We start from the raw sequence: 18,061 nt of genomic DNA, 5'->3' as shown, positions 1-18,061 counted from the left end.
CACTTTCCTCTTCATCTGATCCTTACTTGTCCTGGGCCTGCGGCTCTTGCTTCCTGCTTAAGCCAAAGGAACTCTGAGGTCCCCTGCCCTCCTACTCATTCTGCAGAGACCTGCTCATCGTTGTCACCAAGGTCTTCATAGCTGCCTGTGGGAGGTTGGAGAGACTAACCAGGAAAGGTTGCCTGTGTCAGCCTAAATGAAGAGGTAAACTGAGACAAGCTTGAATTACTGGAAATTGAGTTTATTCAAGAATAGTAGAGGAATAACGGTTTGGGAAATGCATGCTATAGCAAGACACAGGCAAATCCACTGAAAGTAGCTATATTCATGGGCAAGGAGTGAAAAGAGGAGGAAGTCCAGCCTGTCTCCAAGTAGTAAGTTCATTGGCTTGAGAGTAGGGAGGGATTCTTGGCAGATGTTCATTGGTAAGGAGATAAGTCTGGATCTTCTGTAAATCAGTCATTTTCAGGAAATCAGTTCCTCAGTTCTTAAATTCTGTTTTTCTGAGGGCACATATGTAAGATTCTCCATTTCACACCCTCTGGTTCTATTTGAGGTTGAAATCTTTTCAAACCTGACACAGAGACTCAAATGACCTATTGCCAGTGGCTCTATTGCCTGTAGGTATCTCCATTCCAGGAAATTTCAGGAGCAGTAAAAAGATTTCTCTTTATAGGACATCGCCCTGGAGATCTTTTTCCGAAATGGATATTCCAAGTTCCTTGTCTTCTACAATGGTGATCGGAGTAAGGTCTTCAAAAGGTAAGGGTTTGAAGTCCTCCTCTGAGGAAACTGATCCTGAGCTGAGAGCACAGGAACAGATACTGCTGAGCTCTGTTCTCAGAAGAATTGTTTTCAACCCACAGTAAGCAGAATTTAGGTCAGACACAAGGAAACACTTACCAACCCACAGAGCTATTTAATTGTTGAACGAAATATATAGAAAGTTACAGAAGCACCTTTTCTAAGTGCTGGGAAACAGGCTCCAGTTAATGGACTGAAGTAGTTTAGGACAGTAATGAGTAAAAGGAGAAAAAATTGTGCAGACACAACATATTTAAGAAACTAGCTATTTGTTGATCATTCCAGAATTTTCTTGCTTTATTTTCTAATTTTCCAAATAATTTTTCTTTTTGATCCCAGTTGCCAATTTTAGTTATTCTGACTTTATATTTCTTTGGAAAGAATTCCACACACTGATTTCCCACTTCTGCATGGAATATCTTTTTTCTTAAAAAGAGAAGCCTTCTGTTTTAGTTTAATACCTCTCTCTCCAAATAGATTAACCAAGCCAATAAATTTAAGCTAAGAAATTGTTAATAATAATGGTTATTCATTTTCATTATTATTAAAGTTATAGATAAATAGAGATTTGTAGAAAATCTAGAAGAGACAGAAGAGAGGTAGGTGCCTAGCCATAAACAGACCACACAGAAGTTGGAATAACAGGAAGGTGGTATTGTCTGGCTCGACTTTGGACTAGAAGTTCTGAGGTGAGATTTGACATACTTTACCTAAATGTCTCATGCCACTTTGTGCTCAGAGGTTCTAGCACTGCTTTCCTGTTGGCCCTGGCCAGTCACTGCACCAGGACCACTTGCTAAGTCCAAAGGGCAGGGCCATGGTGGAGGAAAACAACTCCCACAGAAAGGCTGTGTGCACCAGCTTTGGGCATGTCTCCCTTGGCTGTGAGCCTCCCTTTAGATTCTTCCCCAAGGACTGCTGTTGTATTGCCTCCTAAAATTCTCTCCAAGTTCCATTTTAGATCAAAGTAAAGAAGTAGACATGCAATGCTGAAACTTACATTTATTTTCCCTTATGATTTCTAGGTATTTAACTTTTTCACAGTTAATCTAGAAGTCTTATATATTGGTAGCTCAGGCAGTGAATGTTGCCTAACTGCACTCCAGCCTGTTCAAGTAACCTTAAATTAAGATGGCATTTGTGCCCAGAGTATAGCAGTAGTTTGTGAAATTGGTAATGGAAATTTCAAGTGTCTGGCCCAGAGGAGATGTCTAAAAAACATAGTTTTTATTATAACTATTATTTTATTGTTATGATTGTTATCATCAAGGCTAGAGTGTGTAATGCCAGAGGTGCTAAAGGGCTCCTCAGAAGTATCCCCAGTTCTAGTGCGTAAGAACTGGGGACAGGATGGGGCTGGCAGTATAAGAATGGACCCAACCTTTTACCTGACTCTGAAAATGTGTCCCTGATGGTAGAAGAGTTTTGCCTCTGCTGATAAAATGATCCTTTTATTTTTGATTAGCTTCTACTCTTTTCAACCCAGCTTGAAGGGAAAAAGCATCACAGAGGACCCCGTCAATCTAAGGTAATGCTGTGGGAGGAGCCTAGTCATGCTCTCTGGGTGTGGTGCTGGCCTTGCCTTGATTTTCTTCATCTGCCCAATCCTACTTTAAAGTTGTGCTAAGAGCACATCAGTCTGCCTTCACCTTTTCCTCTCTTCCACATACTCCCTTGTCCTCTCCTGGAGTTTCTTCTGCCAATTATACCCCTACAAACAGGCTAGCGGTCCCACATGCTCTGTGGCTTTGTCAGACCAAAATGGCAGGAAGAAGCCCTCTACCCATGGTGGGTGGGACAGATTGCCAAAGAGGTTTCAACATCAGGCCTTTAAGAGGAAAAGGGTATGAGCAATTCTAGGTCTGTCCTTCCTACATGAAACTCTCAGAAAGCTCAGAACCTAAATTAATGTATGGTGGTGTGCAACTCAGATTTAATTTATGAATCTATGACATGGAGTATCTTTCTTAGGAAATGAATGCTTACAGCCCTTCGCAAGACCCCCCTTTAAAAGTACCCACTTCCCCAGAAGGCCAATTTGCAATCAGTAGATACTTTTATTTCTGTTAAATGAGAATAGAAGAAGATAGTTGCTGGTTTTCTCCAGGAGTATGTGGGGATAGGGGGAGAGGGATGTCCACAAGAGAGGTATTCAAAATATTTGTACTGATCATGGAATGGGACTACCAAGTCATTCAAAATTACTTATTGATAGTTTGTTACATGTGGTGCTTCTGCTTGACAGAACAACAAGCAGAATATTCAGAATTTTCCCTGTCTTTATTGAGTTTACATTCTCAAGAGAAAGATAGGCAGAAAACAATTTAAATGAGTAAAGTATAAAGCATATTAGATAATAAGAATATGTATAAAAAACAAAGCAGATAGAGGTAGAGATTAATCTTAGACTTGGTGAGGGAAGCCCTTACCAAGAAACAATATTTGAATTAAGATGTGAACAAACTGAGGGAACAAATTATGCAGATAACTGGGGAAAGAGCATTTCAGGCAGAGGAAAGAACAGAACAAAGACATCAAGGGTATCATGGTGAGCTCGACAGGGGCCAGAGCAATGAAAGAGATAATGGGGCTAGTTCATATAAGCTTTAGGGGCTCACAGTAGCAGCATTGGGTTTTTCCTCAGAATAATTGGGTGTATTGGAAGAATAGTGTGACTAACATATTTTAAAAGGCTCGCCTGGCTGCCGTGTGGAGAACAAATCACAGTGGGACAAAGGCGGAGCTGGGAGGCTAGTTAGGAAGCTTTTCAGTGATCCAGCTGAGACATGATGGCTTGGAACCAGGGAGTGGCCACAAAGACAGTGTGTTGTGCTCAGATCGTGGATGAGTTTTGAAGGTACATCTCATGGATTTGTTGACAAATTAAGTGTGAAGTATGTGTGTGTGAGAGAAAAAATTTAAGGATAAGACCAAGGATTTAAGTTTGAGCAATTGGAAAATGAAATGGGGAAGAGCACATGAAGAACAACTTTGGGAGTGTTGTGATACCAGGAGCTCAGTTTTAGATATGTTAACTTCGAGATTCCTGCCAGACATGCAGATGGAGGTGTCTTACTGGCCATTGGGATATATAAATTTGGAGTTCAGGGAGAAGTCCAGGTAAGTGGTACATTTGGAATAGTATTTAAAGCATGAGACTGGATAAGATCACCAAGAGAATGAGTACATCTGAACAAGAGGTTTAAGGATTGTGTCCTGGGGCATACCAACCTTTAGGAGTTAAGGCCATAATGGGAAGCCAGCAGAAGAGATTGAGAAGTTGCAGCCAGAAAGGCAGGAAGAATTGCAGGTGTGGAAGATGTTTGGGAGTCAAGTAGTGTTTCAAGGAAGGAATGGTCAAATGTTGGTAGGCTAAATAAAATAAGAACTGAGAAATGACCATTGAACTTTGCGATATGGTGGTCACTGATGACCTTCAAAAGACCCATTGGAGTGGCTGCCAACAGAAGCTCCTTGTTGTTCCAGGCAGTAACCCTTTACTTTGTAGATTGTGGGGAAGTCCCAGAGATACCTGGTGATGATCTAGGAGGCCTGGACAGCAGGGGGCCCCTGGAGGTAGAGGAGCTGTTGACAACCTGGAATGGATGTATTTCAATAGTTCGACAATGGTACAATCATAATTGTTTATATAAGCTGAATATTAGTCCTGGTGATCTCATATTGTTTGTTTCATATGAGCATAATCTCCATACGTGGCTTTCTCTGCAATGTTTCAGTGCAAATGGTAGAAAGCCATTTCAAACTAGCCAAAGCTAAAAAGAAGATTCATCTCTTCTAATACCCGAAGGCAAAAAAGGTCTGGTTCTAGGCATGCTGGATCTCTGGGCTCAGTAAGCTCTCAAGACACTATGGCTCTCCATCTTACAGTGAGAATTTTCCCTGGGTTGGCTCCCTTCTCAGCATAAGGGCATCAATGCCCCTAGCAGCTCTAGGCTGATAGTCAGTCACATAGGAATTCCACCACACCAGGAATGCTCTGTCACAGTAATTTTGGCAAAAATCCCCAAAGTGACTTTCATTTGCCTAAGTTGGGTTAGTGCCTATCCCAGAATTAATCAAGTGCTGACCATCTTGAAGGCAGTATTATCAGATATCTGCGGGGTGCTAGGCTCCGCAAGCATACAAAGGCTTCTAACAGAAAACCAGCTAGACCCCTTGGATAGCCGTAAAGCTCCACCATGTTATACACAGGCAGGCTCTGCTGAGATATGATGGGGACTAGTCAGAAAAGTAGAAAAAATAGCTAAAGTTACAGGGAAAGGGCAGCTAGTTTGAAAAGTTTGTGTGAATAAAGACACATCCTTACACATGGGGCAGGAAACAGATTTAAAATTAAATACAAGGTACAAAGATCATTTAAAAATTACTCCAGAATTTCTCTAAAGGAGAAAAAAGTAGATACTCTAATTGTCCTGAAACTAAAAAAGCAAACAAATAAACAAACAAAAAACCCCCATTGTGCCGGGTTACATATTTTCAATGGCAAATAACAAGAAACAGAGGGTTTTAAAAAACTATTTTCCCCCAGAATATATTTTCTCTTGGCATTGAATATAAAATTTGCCCTCGTCTAAAGACTAGTGAGTACCAAAGAAGTCAATTTCATTTTTTTTTAAATAAAATATGAAAAAAGAACACTGCAGAATATAATTTTCTATGTTGGTTCTCTGAAAATGTAGGGTGCTAATAGTTGGACTTATTTCTGTACAGACATTTTTTGGGAATGCTAGCATAATGTGGCTCAGTTATATTCCTTCCCTATGATCTCAGTTCATACTTAACCCAGAGTTTATAAAACTCAGAGAATATACAAAGCTAGGATGCCCGTCTGGTTCTCCCTCTCTCAAATCCATTGCACATAGCATACATCTTCAAATGTGCTAAAGTCATCCTTCCACAGCTGTGGTCTCTGATAAGTTCTGAAATGCTCACTGGATATGGCATCAAGGCAACTGTGTCCCTGGGCTAAAGGAAGCATTTGAGTGTGAGGCAGTGCTTATATTTGGGGACGGACTTGATTGTATCTGGGTGTTTGTAATTTCTGATGCGTTCTCTCAATTATATAGCTTACTTAAATATAATGTTTAGAAAAAAATTTATTTTGGGGAACATAAAGTTCTACAGTTTAGTGTTGTCAGAATTTTCTTGATTATTTTTGAAAAATAATGAAAGATGAAAAACAGGAAACCAACTGAAGGAAGCTATAAATTCCCATAAGAAGACCTTCCACGATAGTCAACCACACCCTAGAGGCACCACTGTTGACAGTGTGGAGGCTAAAATTCAAGTTCTTTTTTTCTCCACTTCTGTTCCTCAGTTCTACTCCCTTGAGATCAACACTGCTGATTAACTGGGAGGCTAAGAATCTGTAACACATGTGATTATTTGTAAAGAGAGCCTCAGCTCCATCACTGAGTGCAGAAACATGCTTATAGGCTCCTTGTACAGCACAGCCCTGGGAGTGCAATTGTAGAAACTATACAACTCAGACCCAGGTCCACAGCAGAATCACTAGAACCAGAGGTGAGCTAAACCATCTGGTGGGATGACTAATGCCCAGCATTTAGGAGCTTTCACATGGTTGGTTCAAGGGTCCAGAAGTAGCAGAGTCTGGTGACCTGCAGTGAGCTCCTCCTCGGTTGTGCTCAGGCCTTGGTTTCGGGACCCAGATGGATTAGTCTTTGTCATTTTTGCTCATGTCTTCTCTTAGCTCTATCCTTAGCTGTTACCACAGACCCATTTCTAGGCAGAAGCCTAAATGAAGCCCCACTCTCAGCATCAAGCTTGGCCCCTTTGTCCTCTCAGCTCCACTCAGTCATGTTTCCATGGGGGTAGGGACAGGGGTGCAAAAACCCAAAATTGTGAAGGGAGAAATTCGCTGGTTCAAGGTTTGCCCACCCACTTTCTATTTGTGCCCAGCTACCTCAAGAAAACCTGGGACATGGATAGAGAAACCAGGCATTTTCTTCATTTTAGCAACTGTTTCAGGAATCTTCAAGGATGTGATCAACAGTGGATAATTTAGATTAGCCAGGTGAACTCAGGTGAAGGTGCTCTTTCTCCTGAAATGCCTTAGTTATTCAGGATGGTTGAGGAGCTTTAAGTTTGCCGTGGTTACTCATAAATAAGCACTTGACACACGTACAAAGATCTATTATTGCTGCATCTGGGTTGTAAGATTGTCTTTAATTTTTAAATATTTAAAATAACTACAGATTTATAAGAAGTTGCAAAAATGATACATAGAGTCCCCATACATCCTTTATTTAATTTCTCCTGATGGTTGTATCTTATGAAACTGTAGTACAATTTCAAAACTGAGAAGTTGACATTGCTACAACATGTATGCAGTTTTTTTTTGTCATTTTATCATATTTGTAGGTTTGTGTAACCACCACCACCAACAACAATATACACGATCATTTTTATCACCATAAGATATCTCTTGTGCTACTGTCTACCGTCCCTCATTAACCTTAAAGCCTGGCAACCACTGATTTGTTTTGCATTTCTATCATTTTGTCATTTAGAAAGTGTTCTCTAGATGGAATCATAGAGTATGTGACCTTTGGAGACTGGCCTTTTTTACTTAGAATGATGCCATTAAGATCCATCCAAGTTGTGTTCCTTTTAATTACTGAGTAGTAGTCCATGGCATGGACATATCAGAGTTTGTTTAACCTTTGCCTATTCAGGGAAATTAGGTTGTTTCTAGTTTGAAGCCATTACAAATAAAGACTACACCCATCCCTCAATTTATGCAGATTATTCATTCCACATTTTTTTTGTGCAGAAGGAAACCATGTAAAAAGAGTCCATCAGTAAAAAAAAAATCTAAAGAAATAGGTCAACATAAATCAAAAATATTTATTTCACATAATTTCGCAAAAAATCGCTAATAAAGATTCAGAAAAAATGAAATAAATTTTATTCACTGTCGTTTGTGCTGTAATCTAAAGCAATCAACCTCCTCTTTTTAATTGGCACAAAGTTGTTATCTTTAACACTTGAAATATTTGGAAGTCCGTATCTTTAAGCAAATTATGATGCAACTAGTGTGTCATGTGAATTCCTACAGCTATCTATCAGTGATTTAACATTTTGTTAATCAGTTTCAACTGTTACTGATTTTGGTGCGACAATCAATTTTCAAATGTTCCAGTGATAATTGTGTTAGTATCAGTTCTTTGTACGTTGCCGAGTTAAGCTATTGGTTTTAAAAAGAGTAATCGCCAATAATGGAAAAAGAAAGAACTGCATAGAATGAGACTGTGTAAATGGAAACCATGTATAAAAAGTCCACTAAATGGGGAGAGGAGGGAGAGGGCGGAGGGGATATTTACCGTGTGTAAGACAAACTCATGTGAAAAACATACTGAGTAAATTGAGGGATGGGTGTATTTACATTTAATGTAATTGTTCAAATGTTAGGACAGAAGTCTGCCATTTTATTTTTCTTATTTTTCTCCCTGTTGTTCATTTCTCTAATTTCTTTTCCCTTCTTAACTGTGCATTACTGAAAGATTTGTTTAAATTCTATTTTTAGTCGCTCAAGGTATTGCATTATACATATCTTACCATAGGAGGCTGGTATTGAGATTTTACCAGTTTGAGTGACCATAAGTCTTTTAAGTCTTAAAGTATCCCTTTAAATTTTTAATTGCGTGTAATTTATATCTATTATTTTCTTAAATATTTTATTTAGATATGTTTTAAAAAAACACCACATATTTCCCAAAGTCATTTTCACACAGAGATTATTTACAGCTAAGAGAAGGAAATTGAGTTTAAGAAGCAAGTCAGTGGCTTAGCCAGCACCAGAGATCCTGGCTTCCAGAATGTTCCCCTTGTCACTCTGTTTCTTCTCCTGAGGGCTTTTCTTCTTTAGAGTTATTTCTTCTTGTTAGCTGTTTAGTCTTCGAATTTTTGCCATAAGCTACTCTAGGGAGATGTTGCGCGTATCCTGGGGATAGAGACAGGAAAAACCGAGGCAATTACTCCAGGTCACAGAGGCAAAAACACAGGGGTCACATGGGGGTCACCAGGTTATGCCAGACTTTCAGAGAGGGTGGTGACTGGGTTAGAATAGGGTTTTCATTCTATTTGAGGAAAGAGGAACCCCATAGTTTATAATGTGAAAAAGAAATAAGCTAGTCTCACTGAACTCATGGGTATCTCTCAGTGCTTCTCTATTGACTACTATAAAACTTGCCATGAATACAGAAAAGTCTTTATTAAAAACATTTTTTAAAGCTTTACTAAAGCTATCTTCCTGATCCTTTTCTTTTAGGCAGCTTGAATGTGTGAGTGAGTGATATAGAGAAAGTTCTCTGCTGTTTGAAGATTGCCTTTACCACTGTTATTTATGCCAGAGGGTCTGGTATGAATAGGGACACTATCCAAAGTTATATTTCAGCTTTGAGATGCATCAAGCTCCAGTTCTTAGAGAAAACTGACTTCATTTGAGTATTCACTCTGTGTTCTATGTGCTTTAGATGCACAGTGACCCTTGGATTTGGGGCCCTGTTATTCCCACTTTACAGATGAGGGAACCGAAGCTAAGTTAGGTGCCCAGGGAGATGGCAAGTAAGAAGAAAAGCTGCCCTGAATCTAGATCTGGCCAACTTCGGAGTCTTTGACTTTCTTTCTGCCAGGCCAGCCTGCATACCACATGTCCTTGGTCTCCTAACATCATGTTCAGACAATGACATTCTGCCCTCAGACAATGACATTCTATCCTGTCTTCTTTCAATGGGTCTTCCCAACAGGTCACACAAGGCAAGCCAAACTTTTTGCCATTGTACATAGTCCCCACACCTAGCACAGTGCCTAGGAAGGTATTTTTTTTATAATATATTGACTGCATCTAACCATACCTGAAACTGTTCTTTAATTACTCTTGCAAGAGTCTGGAAAAGCATTGGTCATAATAAGATGGGAGTATAAACTCATTTATTCACAGCTAGTCAAGGGCTTGAAGATTGAGTCTAGAGAAAGCTCTTAGAGCAAATTATGCAAGCACGGATAAGAGAAAAAGATAGTACTGCTTTGAGCTGAAGATGTTGCTTGCCAGTGCTTAATGATAATATCTGCTTATCTCTGTGGACCAGTTTTGTTCTCTTCCCAGGAATAAATGTCTATCTGCCCTCCTAGCTACCCATGTCTGAGATTCCTGTACTTTGAAGCATTTCCACAGAACAAGATCCACATGTGGGAATTGGATATTAGTCCTGAAATGAGACTAAGAGTGTGTAAGTGAGTAAGAGTAAGAGTGCCATGGGCTGTAAGCAGGAGAGTTCTGGAGCAGAAGTGAGATGGATGACCCTTTCCTGACTCATAGTGACTGTTTGTGTAAGTATGAGCACACAGAGAAGAGAGAAATGTGTGGAATGGCAAAGAACTAAACGCCTTTCAATCAATAAAATCATAAGCCAAGAAGATAGGGAAAGGTATTTTATGGACTTGGCTGAAAGAACTGTAGCAGTGATGGGATAATCTCTCAATTTGCTGTGGATGTAGCCCATTGTCATCTTCCCTCCCCTTTACTCTTTCTGCCTCAGGGTCAAGATCCCAGGTCACCTCCAATCTTCCTGGGACTCCTTGGCCATGGAGTTGGGTGAGACCAAGTTGGAAAAGATGGCCTTTCTCGGTGTTGCCGGGGCCATATTCTTGATTCTGTTCAGTTTTTCCCGGGCCTGTTGGCATTTTCTCAGGCAAGGCCCACAGAGATCCTTCTCCTCCACCAGATATAAGTTGTCCAGCCTCTTGATAGAATCTATGAACATATCTGACTCTTCTCCTTTAGGAAAGGGATTTCGCTGTGTGTTGAGCTTTTTCAACTTGGGGAGCTTGAAAATGCTAGTGGGAATGGTGGTGAGCAGGTTGTCATGGAGTCCCACCTCATGGAGCTCCTTCAGTGCACCCAGTGTGGTGGGCACGCTGTCTAGATGGTTCAAGCCTAAATTCACTGTGCGGATATTCTTGAGTTGGTTGAGCTCAACAGGCAGCCCGTTGGTGGTCAGCCTGTTGTTGCTGACATTGAGGTAGAGCAGACTGGTCATCTGGCCAATGGACTCTGGGAGCTTGTCGATGTAGTTGCTGTGCAGGTCCAGCCACCTCAGGTTCTGGAACTTGGAGATTGAATCGGGAATCTTCTTGATCATATTCCGGCTAAGATCAAGCTCATCTATATCATTGAGTCTCAGAATACACTTAGGGAAGTTGGTAATTCCCATTTTGCTCAAGTCAAGGCGTTTTCTCCCATCAAATGTGATTTTGATACAATTCTTGGCCACACTGAGGGTGATCTTCTTGCCCTTGGGGCCTTTCCCGCTCTTGGCCATGTTCTTTAGTAAGGGAATTTTTGAAATATGTTGTTCTGATTAGTTGGTGATTAGTTTGAGGAAAAGTCCCATGAAATTGCTAGAAGATATACTCTGATAAGAAGAGAAAAAAATATCAAGTTAGGAGATGACATGAGGTTATTAGACTTCCCCCAAATCATAATGCTTTGTTCTCTAATAGTTTAAAAGGAAAGCAGAAAGTAGAGAGAAGTTAGGGCATCAGCAGAAGTAACCTTGCCAAAGACCTTCAGCAAATTGAATACCCTCCTCAGACCTCAGTGTTTCTAGATGTGAAATGGGAGGTGCAGGGTTGGCCTGAAGGGTTCTTAATGCTCCTCTGGCTATGCCATCCCTGACTTATGAATTTCTCCATTGTCCTGTACTTTCACATAATCCCCTTTTCCCCCACCCAGGGGTACATGTGTGTATGTGTAGGAGTGTTTTCTTGGATATCTGCCACTTCCAAGACCTTCACACAAATCTAGTCCTTTTTTAATGTTACCCCATGGGTTCCTACGGTGGGACCGCTGAGTTCTCAGAAGCAACATAGCCAGGATATGAGGGAATAAGTTGGTAGTTAAGAATGACTTAACTGCCTACAGTTTCTGGACTCCTATCTCTCACCACCTCTGAATCCAGAAGAGCTAATCAAGCTTTCACTACTATAACTGCAGTACAACTCGAGCAGCACAGAAAAGTCTTTCACTCAGCCCACAAGTAAGATGATGCCCATGAGTATGGAGGAGGCCAAGGTTGAACTTAAGTGCCTGGCAGAACTTAAAAGAGAATGCTGCCTTTTTTCACCTCCTGCCCCTTGCATTTTCTCCCTTAATATCCTTTACACTGAAATTCAACTATAGACACCTGTGCACCGCTAGGTGTGATAATAGTTGTGACTGCTGCCATACGGAGAAGTAGAATATACAAAGTGATGGGTAGATTCTGGCTTAGGTGCTTGGGTTAGAAGTCTTGCTCTGCCACAACAATTTTCTTTTCGGTGTTTCAGTTTCCTCATTTGTGAAAAACAGTTCTTTTATATGGCTTTTAAAGGGTGTAAATTACCTAACTGTAAAGCAATCACAATAGTGCCTGGCACATAGTAAAAGCTTGATTAATGCTAACTATAAAATATTATCAGGAACTTTAAACATTTTGATTTTAATCATCAACAATACAGCAAGATCTGTGGAATTATCCCCATTGTAAAGAGAGGAAGACTGAGGATCATGTGTGAGAAAGGTCTATAGCTACAAAGAAGATACAAACTGTACTGTCATGTTCTAGAAGCTCTTTTCTAAACTCGGTGCCTCATGCTATCAGTTCTTCTCTTTTGGACCAAGTTTCCAGACAAAACAGTAGCATGCTATCAGGAGACAAATGCTTTTAGTGCCTCCATTTTCCCACAGGTGTGGGTGGCAGAGGTGCCTACAGTTTCTGTACTTCATTATTCAAGCCCTTTTTCAGAAACCAAGTTTATGTAACACACGAAGCTCCAGCAATCAGGCCGTTTTCTTCATACAGTAATCACATGTTTTCCTCATACAATAATCCTCAGTGTCAAAGGGAAGTAGGTAAAAGTTGCCTTCCGTGTGCTTAGTATAAAACTCCTGCCACTCCTAGCAGAGGTTCCCACCTTATGACGGTCCTACTGGATCAGATCCTCCTGGGATGGATGGAGATCGCCATAGGAAACCAATGAGAGTATCTCAGCTTTCAGCAGCATTGATGTTCTTTTGAATACAACTTGTAAACTGAACCTATTCTTTAAAAACAATGGACCAACCACATTCAGGCATAATTAGCTGGTTACCAAAGATGGGACTGTGTTCACTAATATTGAAGTTACTATGTCATGTAGCTCTGAAGAACCAGATGGAATAAAGCAGCTTAAAAATCAAAGTTGGAGTTCTAGTTACAGTTACTGTGAAGTACACTCTGTCCATCTCATCCATTGAATGCAACTCAAGACCTTAGACAGACTGCATTGAGCAGCCCTCTGAGGATGCTAAGGATAAATAGTATCATATAGGTTGGAGAGGTAGCTTGAAAGTAAGACTGACTTTACATGGGGAGAGGGGGGACAGAAAGATTTCTAAGAAAAGCCTCTCTCTCTGACCAAAAATAGGAAAGAGGGCCTTTTAGAGTCAAGGAGGGTGAAGGAGATCTACTATTTTTTCCCCTTTGTTTTTTTCATTCACTCCAGCCTCAGCCCCCGGCAGTCCTGTTTCACTGGAGTCATTCAGGCAGGTACGCAAGACTATGGGGGAAGAGAATCATTGTCTCTGCCCAAACTGTTGTTCCAAGAGCAGGGAGGTTGCTTTTTTCTCTCTTTCCTTCTGTCATATGGCCCTGGAGCCAGAAATAGTCACAGGAACTAAATACTAGATTTAGAAAACAGAATTCTATCCAGATGACTAAGTATGTGTGTGTTTATGTGATTGTGGTAGTAGTGGTGGTGGTGTGTGTGTGGTGTGTTTGTGTGTGTTCTGAGAGCCACAAAGAGCTGGGAAAATTGCAAAGAGGAGGGAGTTTAATAAAGACATATATAAACTCCTGGATGTACCATGAGATGCCTTTTCATGGATGAAACCCTGAACAGGGTTTTCAGTACCTAATCCCAAATCCAGAACCCAAAGACTGAAAATCGAGCTAAGAGATAAATTCGAAGCACACTCAGAGACATAATCAAACTGTTCAAAATTAAATTAAAATAAAACCTGCCAGAGAAAAAGAACACACAACCTACTAGAAAAATATCTTTAAAAGAACTGAAAGTAAACAAACTGTTAACCAGACAGTAAATAAAGGCAAAATAAAGACATTATCAGATGAATGGAAAATGAAAGGATTTGCCGCTAGCTGAGCTGCTGAAAAAGAAATGCTAAAGGAGATTCTTTAGATAAAAGGGAACCAATACTATAGAGAAATTTGGGCTTTGAGACTAAAGGAAGAGGAATGGAAATGGTAGATTTCTGGCACATATAATAGGCTATTTTTCTCCTCTTAAGATTTAAAATATTTGTGATGGTTGAAAGCAAAAATTATAATACTGTCTAATGGGGTTTTCAATGCATGTAGATGGAATAGATATGACAACTACAACATCATGGGGGAAGCTAATAATACCTATATGATAAATAAGGTTTTTACATTGCTTTTGAAGTGGTAAAATATTAATTTTAAGTAAGCTATGGAAAGTTAAGTATATATATTTAAATCTCCAGAGCAACCACTAAAGCAGTATACAGACACAGAAAAAATGTATAGATTTAAAAATATGTTTTATATATAATGATAAAAGTATCATCATATATATAAATAGTACATATCTATATAATTATAATTATATATACATAAATATAATTTACATTTGAAATATATAAATTAAAAATTAACAGTAGAAAAAATTCAAATAATCTAAAAGAAAGCAGTAAAAGGGAAATGGAAGAAACAGAATACAACTATTAAAATGGTAGAGCTAAATTTAAATATATCAATACAGATATTAAATTAAAGTGATCAAATACATCAATTGAAAGCATAATTATCAGAATAGATAATAAAAGAGAAAGAGTCAATTACATGCCATCTAATAAATAAACAAAAGTAAGTTAAACTAAAAGAATGGGGAAAGACATACTATGCAAATACTAAAGAAAAACTGGAGTGACTTTATTAATATCACTATAGACAAAGTATATTTCAGAAAATGAAAATTTACCTGAGATTAAGAAGACTACTACATAATAAAAGGGACATTTTACCAAGAAGATATAAAAATCCTAAATGTATACATACTTAACAACAGAGCTTTGATATAAATGAAGCAAAAACTGATAAAACTGAAAGAAGAAATGAAAAAATCTATAGAGTTAGAGATGTCAACACTTGTCAATAATTAATTGTACAACTAGAAAGAAAATCAGCAAAGAACAGTGTTGCTCAGCCTCAGCTCCACTGACATTTGTGGCCAGATAACTTTTTGCTGTTGGCAGGGGTGGAGTGCTGATGGGGGTAAGGGGTGGAGGCCTGTCCTGTGCATTTAGTAGCAGAAGATTCTATCTACTAAACACCAGTATCTCTGTCCTAGTTATAACAACCAATAATGTCTCTAAATATTGCCAGCTGTCCACAGAGGGCAAAATTGCCTCCAGAGGAGAACCACAGATATAGAAGGACTAAACATTACCATAAACAAACTGGATATAATTGACATTTATAAAACACTCTACACAAAAACAGAATCACATTTTTCTCAAGTGCACATACAACATTCACAGATACAGACTATATTCTTGGTCATCCTTAACAAGTATGTTCTTAACAAAGAATGTTCTCTAAAAATAATGGGATTAAATTAGAATTCAGTATCAAAACTATAACTGGAAAGTCTCCAAATAGTTAACAATTTTAAAAAACCATATTTACACATAATTCATGAATCAGAAAAATCTCATGGAATATTAGAAAATATTTTGAACTGAAGAAAAAAAAACATATCGAAACTTATGGTTTGCAACTAAAGTAGTATTTAGAGGGAAATTTGTAGCTTTAAGTATTCACACTGGAAACATTTAAAAAAGTAAGACAAGTCTCAAATCCGTAATATAAACCTCTACTTTAAGAAACTAGTAAAAAGGAGCAAAATAAACCTAAAGCATACACAGAGAGGAAATAATAAAGACAAGAGCAGAAATCAACAAAATTGAAAGGAGAAAGATTATAGAGAAAATCAGTGAAACTAAAACTGTTTTTTTCTTTTTAATGGAGGCAACCCTCACAGATTGCAAGGACCTTGTCTGCTTACAATCTTTTATTTTATTACTATTATCAATTATTTTTATGCCTACAGCACCTGGTCTTCATAGGTGGTCTCCCATTCAAGTACTAACCAGGCCCGACCCTGCTTAGCTTCCAAGATTAGTTGGGATCAGGCATGTTCAGAGTGACATGACCATAGACTTAAAACTGTTTTTTTGAACAGATTAATACAATTGACAAATCTCTAGCCAGACTGACGGTGGAGAAAAAAAAAGAAAACAAATATTATAAATATCAGTAATTAAAAAGAGAATGTGACTAAAACCCCACAAACATTAAAGGGACATCTAGAGAATAGTACAAATAACTCTTGAAAAAACTTAAAGTCGACTACAAACTAAAATCGCACATGTGAAGAAATAGATAATCTATATAGAACTACATTTATTAAAGAGACTGAAATCATAGTTGAAAAGCTTACCCAAAAAACTCTAGGCTCAAATGGTTTTAGTGGCACATTCTACCAAACATATAAAGATGACAACAGCAATTTTATACACTCTTTTTCAGGAAATAGAAGAAAGAAGTATTCCTAATTTATTTTCTGAGGTGGTCGGCATTATCCTGTTACTAAAATCAAATTGGGAAATATAAAGAAAGAAAACTATAGACCAATATCCCTGATAACACAGACGCAAAAATCTTCAACGCAATTAATTGAATCCAGCAATATGTAAATAGAATAATACATGGCAACCAAATGAGAATGCAAGTTGATTCACTATGCAGAAATCAATGTAATATAGTATATTAACAAATTCAAAAGAAAAAAAATACATGATCATATCAACCGATGCAGAAAAAAATGTGACAAAGTTTAATATCTATTCATGACAAAAACTCTCAGCAAACCAATAATATAAAGGCTCTATTTTAACCTGTTAAAAGGCTTTAACACACACAAACACACACACACATATATGCTCACACACACACACTGCTACATAGCTACATCATACTTGGTGATAGATTGAATGTCCCCCCCTGCTAAGTTTGAAAACAGCCTTATTTAATATTATATTTGAAATTCTATCCATTGCAATAATGCAAGAAAAATATAAGTCATGTGGATAGGAAAGAATGAAATAAAACTATGCCTACTCATAGATCTGTCTGCATAGAGAATCCTACAGAACTTAAAAAAAACACTCTTGGAACCAATTACTGGGTTTAGCAAGGTTTCAGGATACAAGGTTAACATCCCCCCCCCCCCACACACACTGAATTTTTATATACTAGTAGTGAACAATTTGAAACTGAAATTTAAAAAATAATAATGCTCCAAAATTAAAACACTTGTGTATTTCACATAAATAACAAAAATGTGCAGGATTTCTATGATTAAAATTATAAACACTGATGAAAGAAAGCAAAGATCTAAATAAATGGAGAAATATACTATGATCTTGAGTTGAAAGACTCAATATAATTAAGACATCAATTCTTCCCAAATTAGTCTAAAGGTCAATGTGATACAAGTAAAAATCTCAGCAAAGTTATTTGTATATATAAATGAACAGATTCTAAAATTTATATTGAAAGGAAAAGAAACTAGAAATCCAAAACAATTTAAAAAAAAGATAGAGGATCTGTTCTTCCAAATTTTAAAACACACGACTACAATATGTGGTATTGGTGAAGGGACAGATATATAAATAAGTGAAATAGAAAACAGAGCCCAGAAATAGATCTAAATAACTATGGCCAATATGGTCAATTAAATTTTGATAAAAGTTCAAAGAAAATTCAATGGAGAAATGATAAACTTTCAACAAATAATGTTGAAAAATTGGTTACCCATATGCAATAAAATGAATCTCAGCCTACTGAAACTAACTCAGATTAACTCAAAATGGATCATAGATATGAATGGAAAATGGAAAACCATAAAATTTTAAAAAGAAAACATAGGAGAAAATCTTTATGACTTAGACAAAAGTACAACCCATAAAAGAAAATATTGACAAATTGGACTTCGATACAACTAAAATGTTCTTCTCTGTTAAAAAAAAAAATGTTGAGAATGAAAAGAGAAGCTACAGAATGGAAGAAAACATTTGCAAATCACATAT

At 38.0% G+C, this 18,061-nt stretch overlaps 2 protein-coding genes and 1 pseudogene across 12 annotated transcripts in view; 1 reads left to right on the top strand and 2 right to left on the bottom strand.

The window, feature by feature from the left end:
• WDFY4 (WDFY family member 4) overlaps positions 1-18,061 on the top strand; it is a 271,485-nt gene that overhangs the window by 195,189 nt on the left and 58,235 nt on the right. For all 11 annotated transcript variants that reach the window (XM_016142861.2, XM_036223477.1, XM_036223475.1 and 8 more), the window contains 2 exons: positions 677-762; positions 2,270-2,332. In XM_016142861.2, the coding sequence (XP_015998347.2) occupies positions 677-762; positions 2,270-2,332 (149 nt within the window). The remainder of the gene's footprint in view (positions 1-676; positions 763-2,269; positions 2,333-18,061) is intronic.
• LRRC18 (leucine rich repeat containing 18) lies at positions 7,763-11,254 on the bottom strand. Its single transcript, XM_016142870.2, has 2 exons — positions 10,405-11,254; positions 7,763-8,788 (listed from the first exon to the last, which is right to left on the bottom strand). Exons 1-2 carry the CDS (start codon positions 11,166-11,168, stop codon positions 8,767-8,769), a joined length of 786 nt encoding a protein of 261 aa, XP_015998356.1. The 5' UTR covers positions 11,169-11,254; the 3' UTR covers positions 7,763-8,766.
• Positions 16,012-16,130, bottom strand: LOC118604704 (annotated as a pseudogene).

This window comes from Rousettus aegyptiacus, unplaced genomic scaffold (assembly GCF_014176215.1).
Source record: "Rousettus aegyptiacus isolate mRouAeg1 unplaced genomic scaffold, mRouAeg1.p scaffold_m13_p_6, whole genome shotgun sequence".
NCBI lineage: Eukaryota > Metazoa > Chordata > Mammalia > Chiroptera > Pteropodidae > Rousettus > Rousettus aegyptiacus.
Note: the sequence above shows the minus strand (reverse complement) of the source record. Positions and strands in the feature narration are given on the sequence as shown.

What these genes read in the sequence shown, in the direction of transcription:
- LRRC18 (XM_016142870.2), bottom strand. Translation starts at nt 11,168, where the DNA reads ATGGCCAAGAGCGGGAAAGGCCCCAAGGGCAAGAAGATCACCCTCAGT. An exon ending in GAGTCCCAGGAAGATTGGAG is followed by an intron (nt 8,789 to 10,404) that starts GTGACCTGGGAT and finishes CTCTATCCCCAG; the next exon opens with GATACGCGCAACATCTCCCT.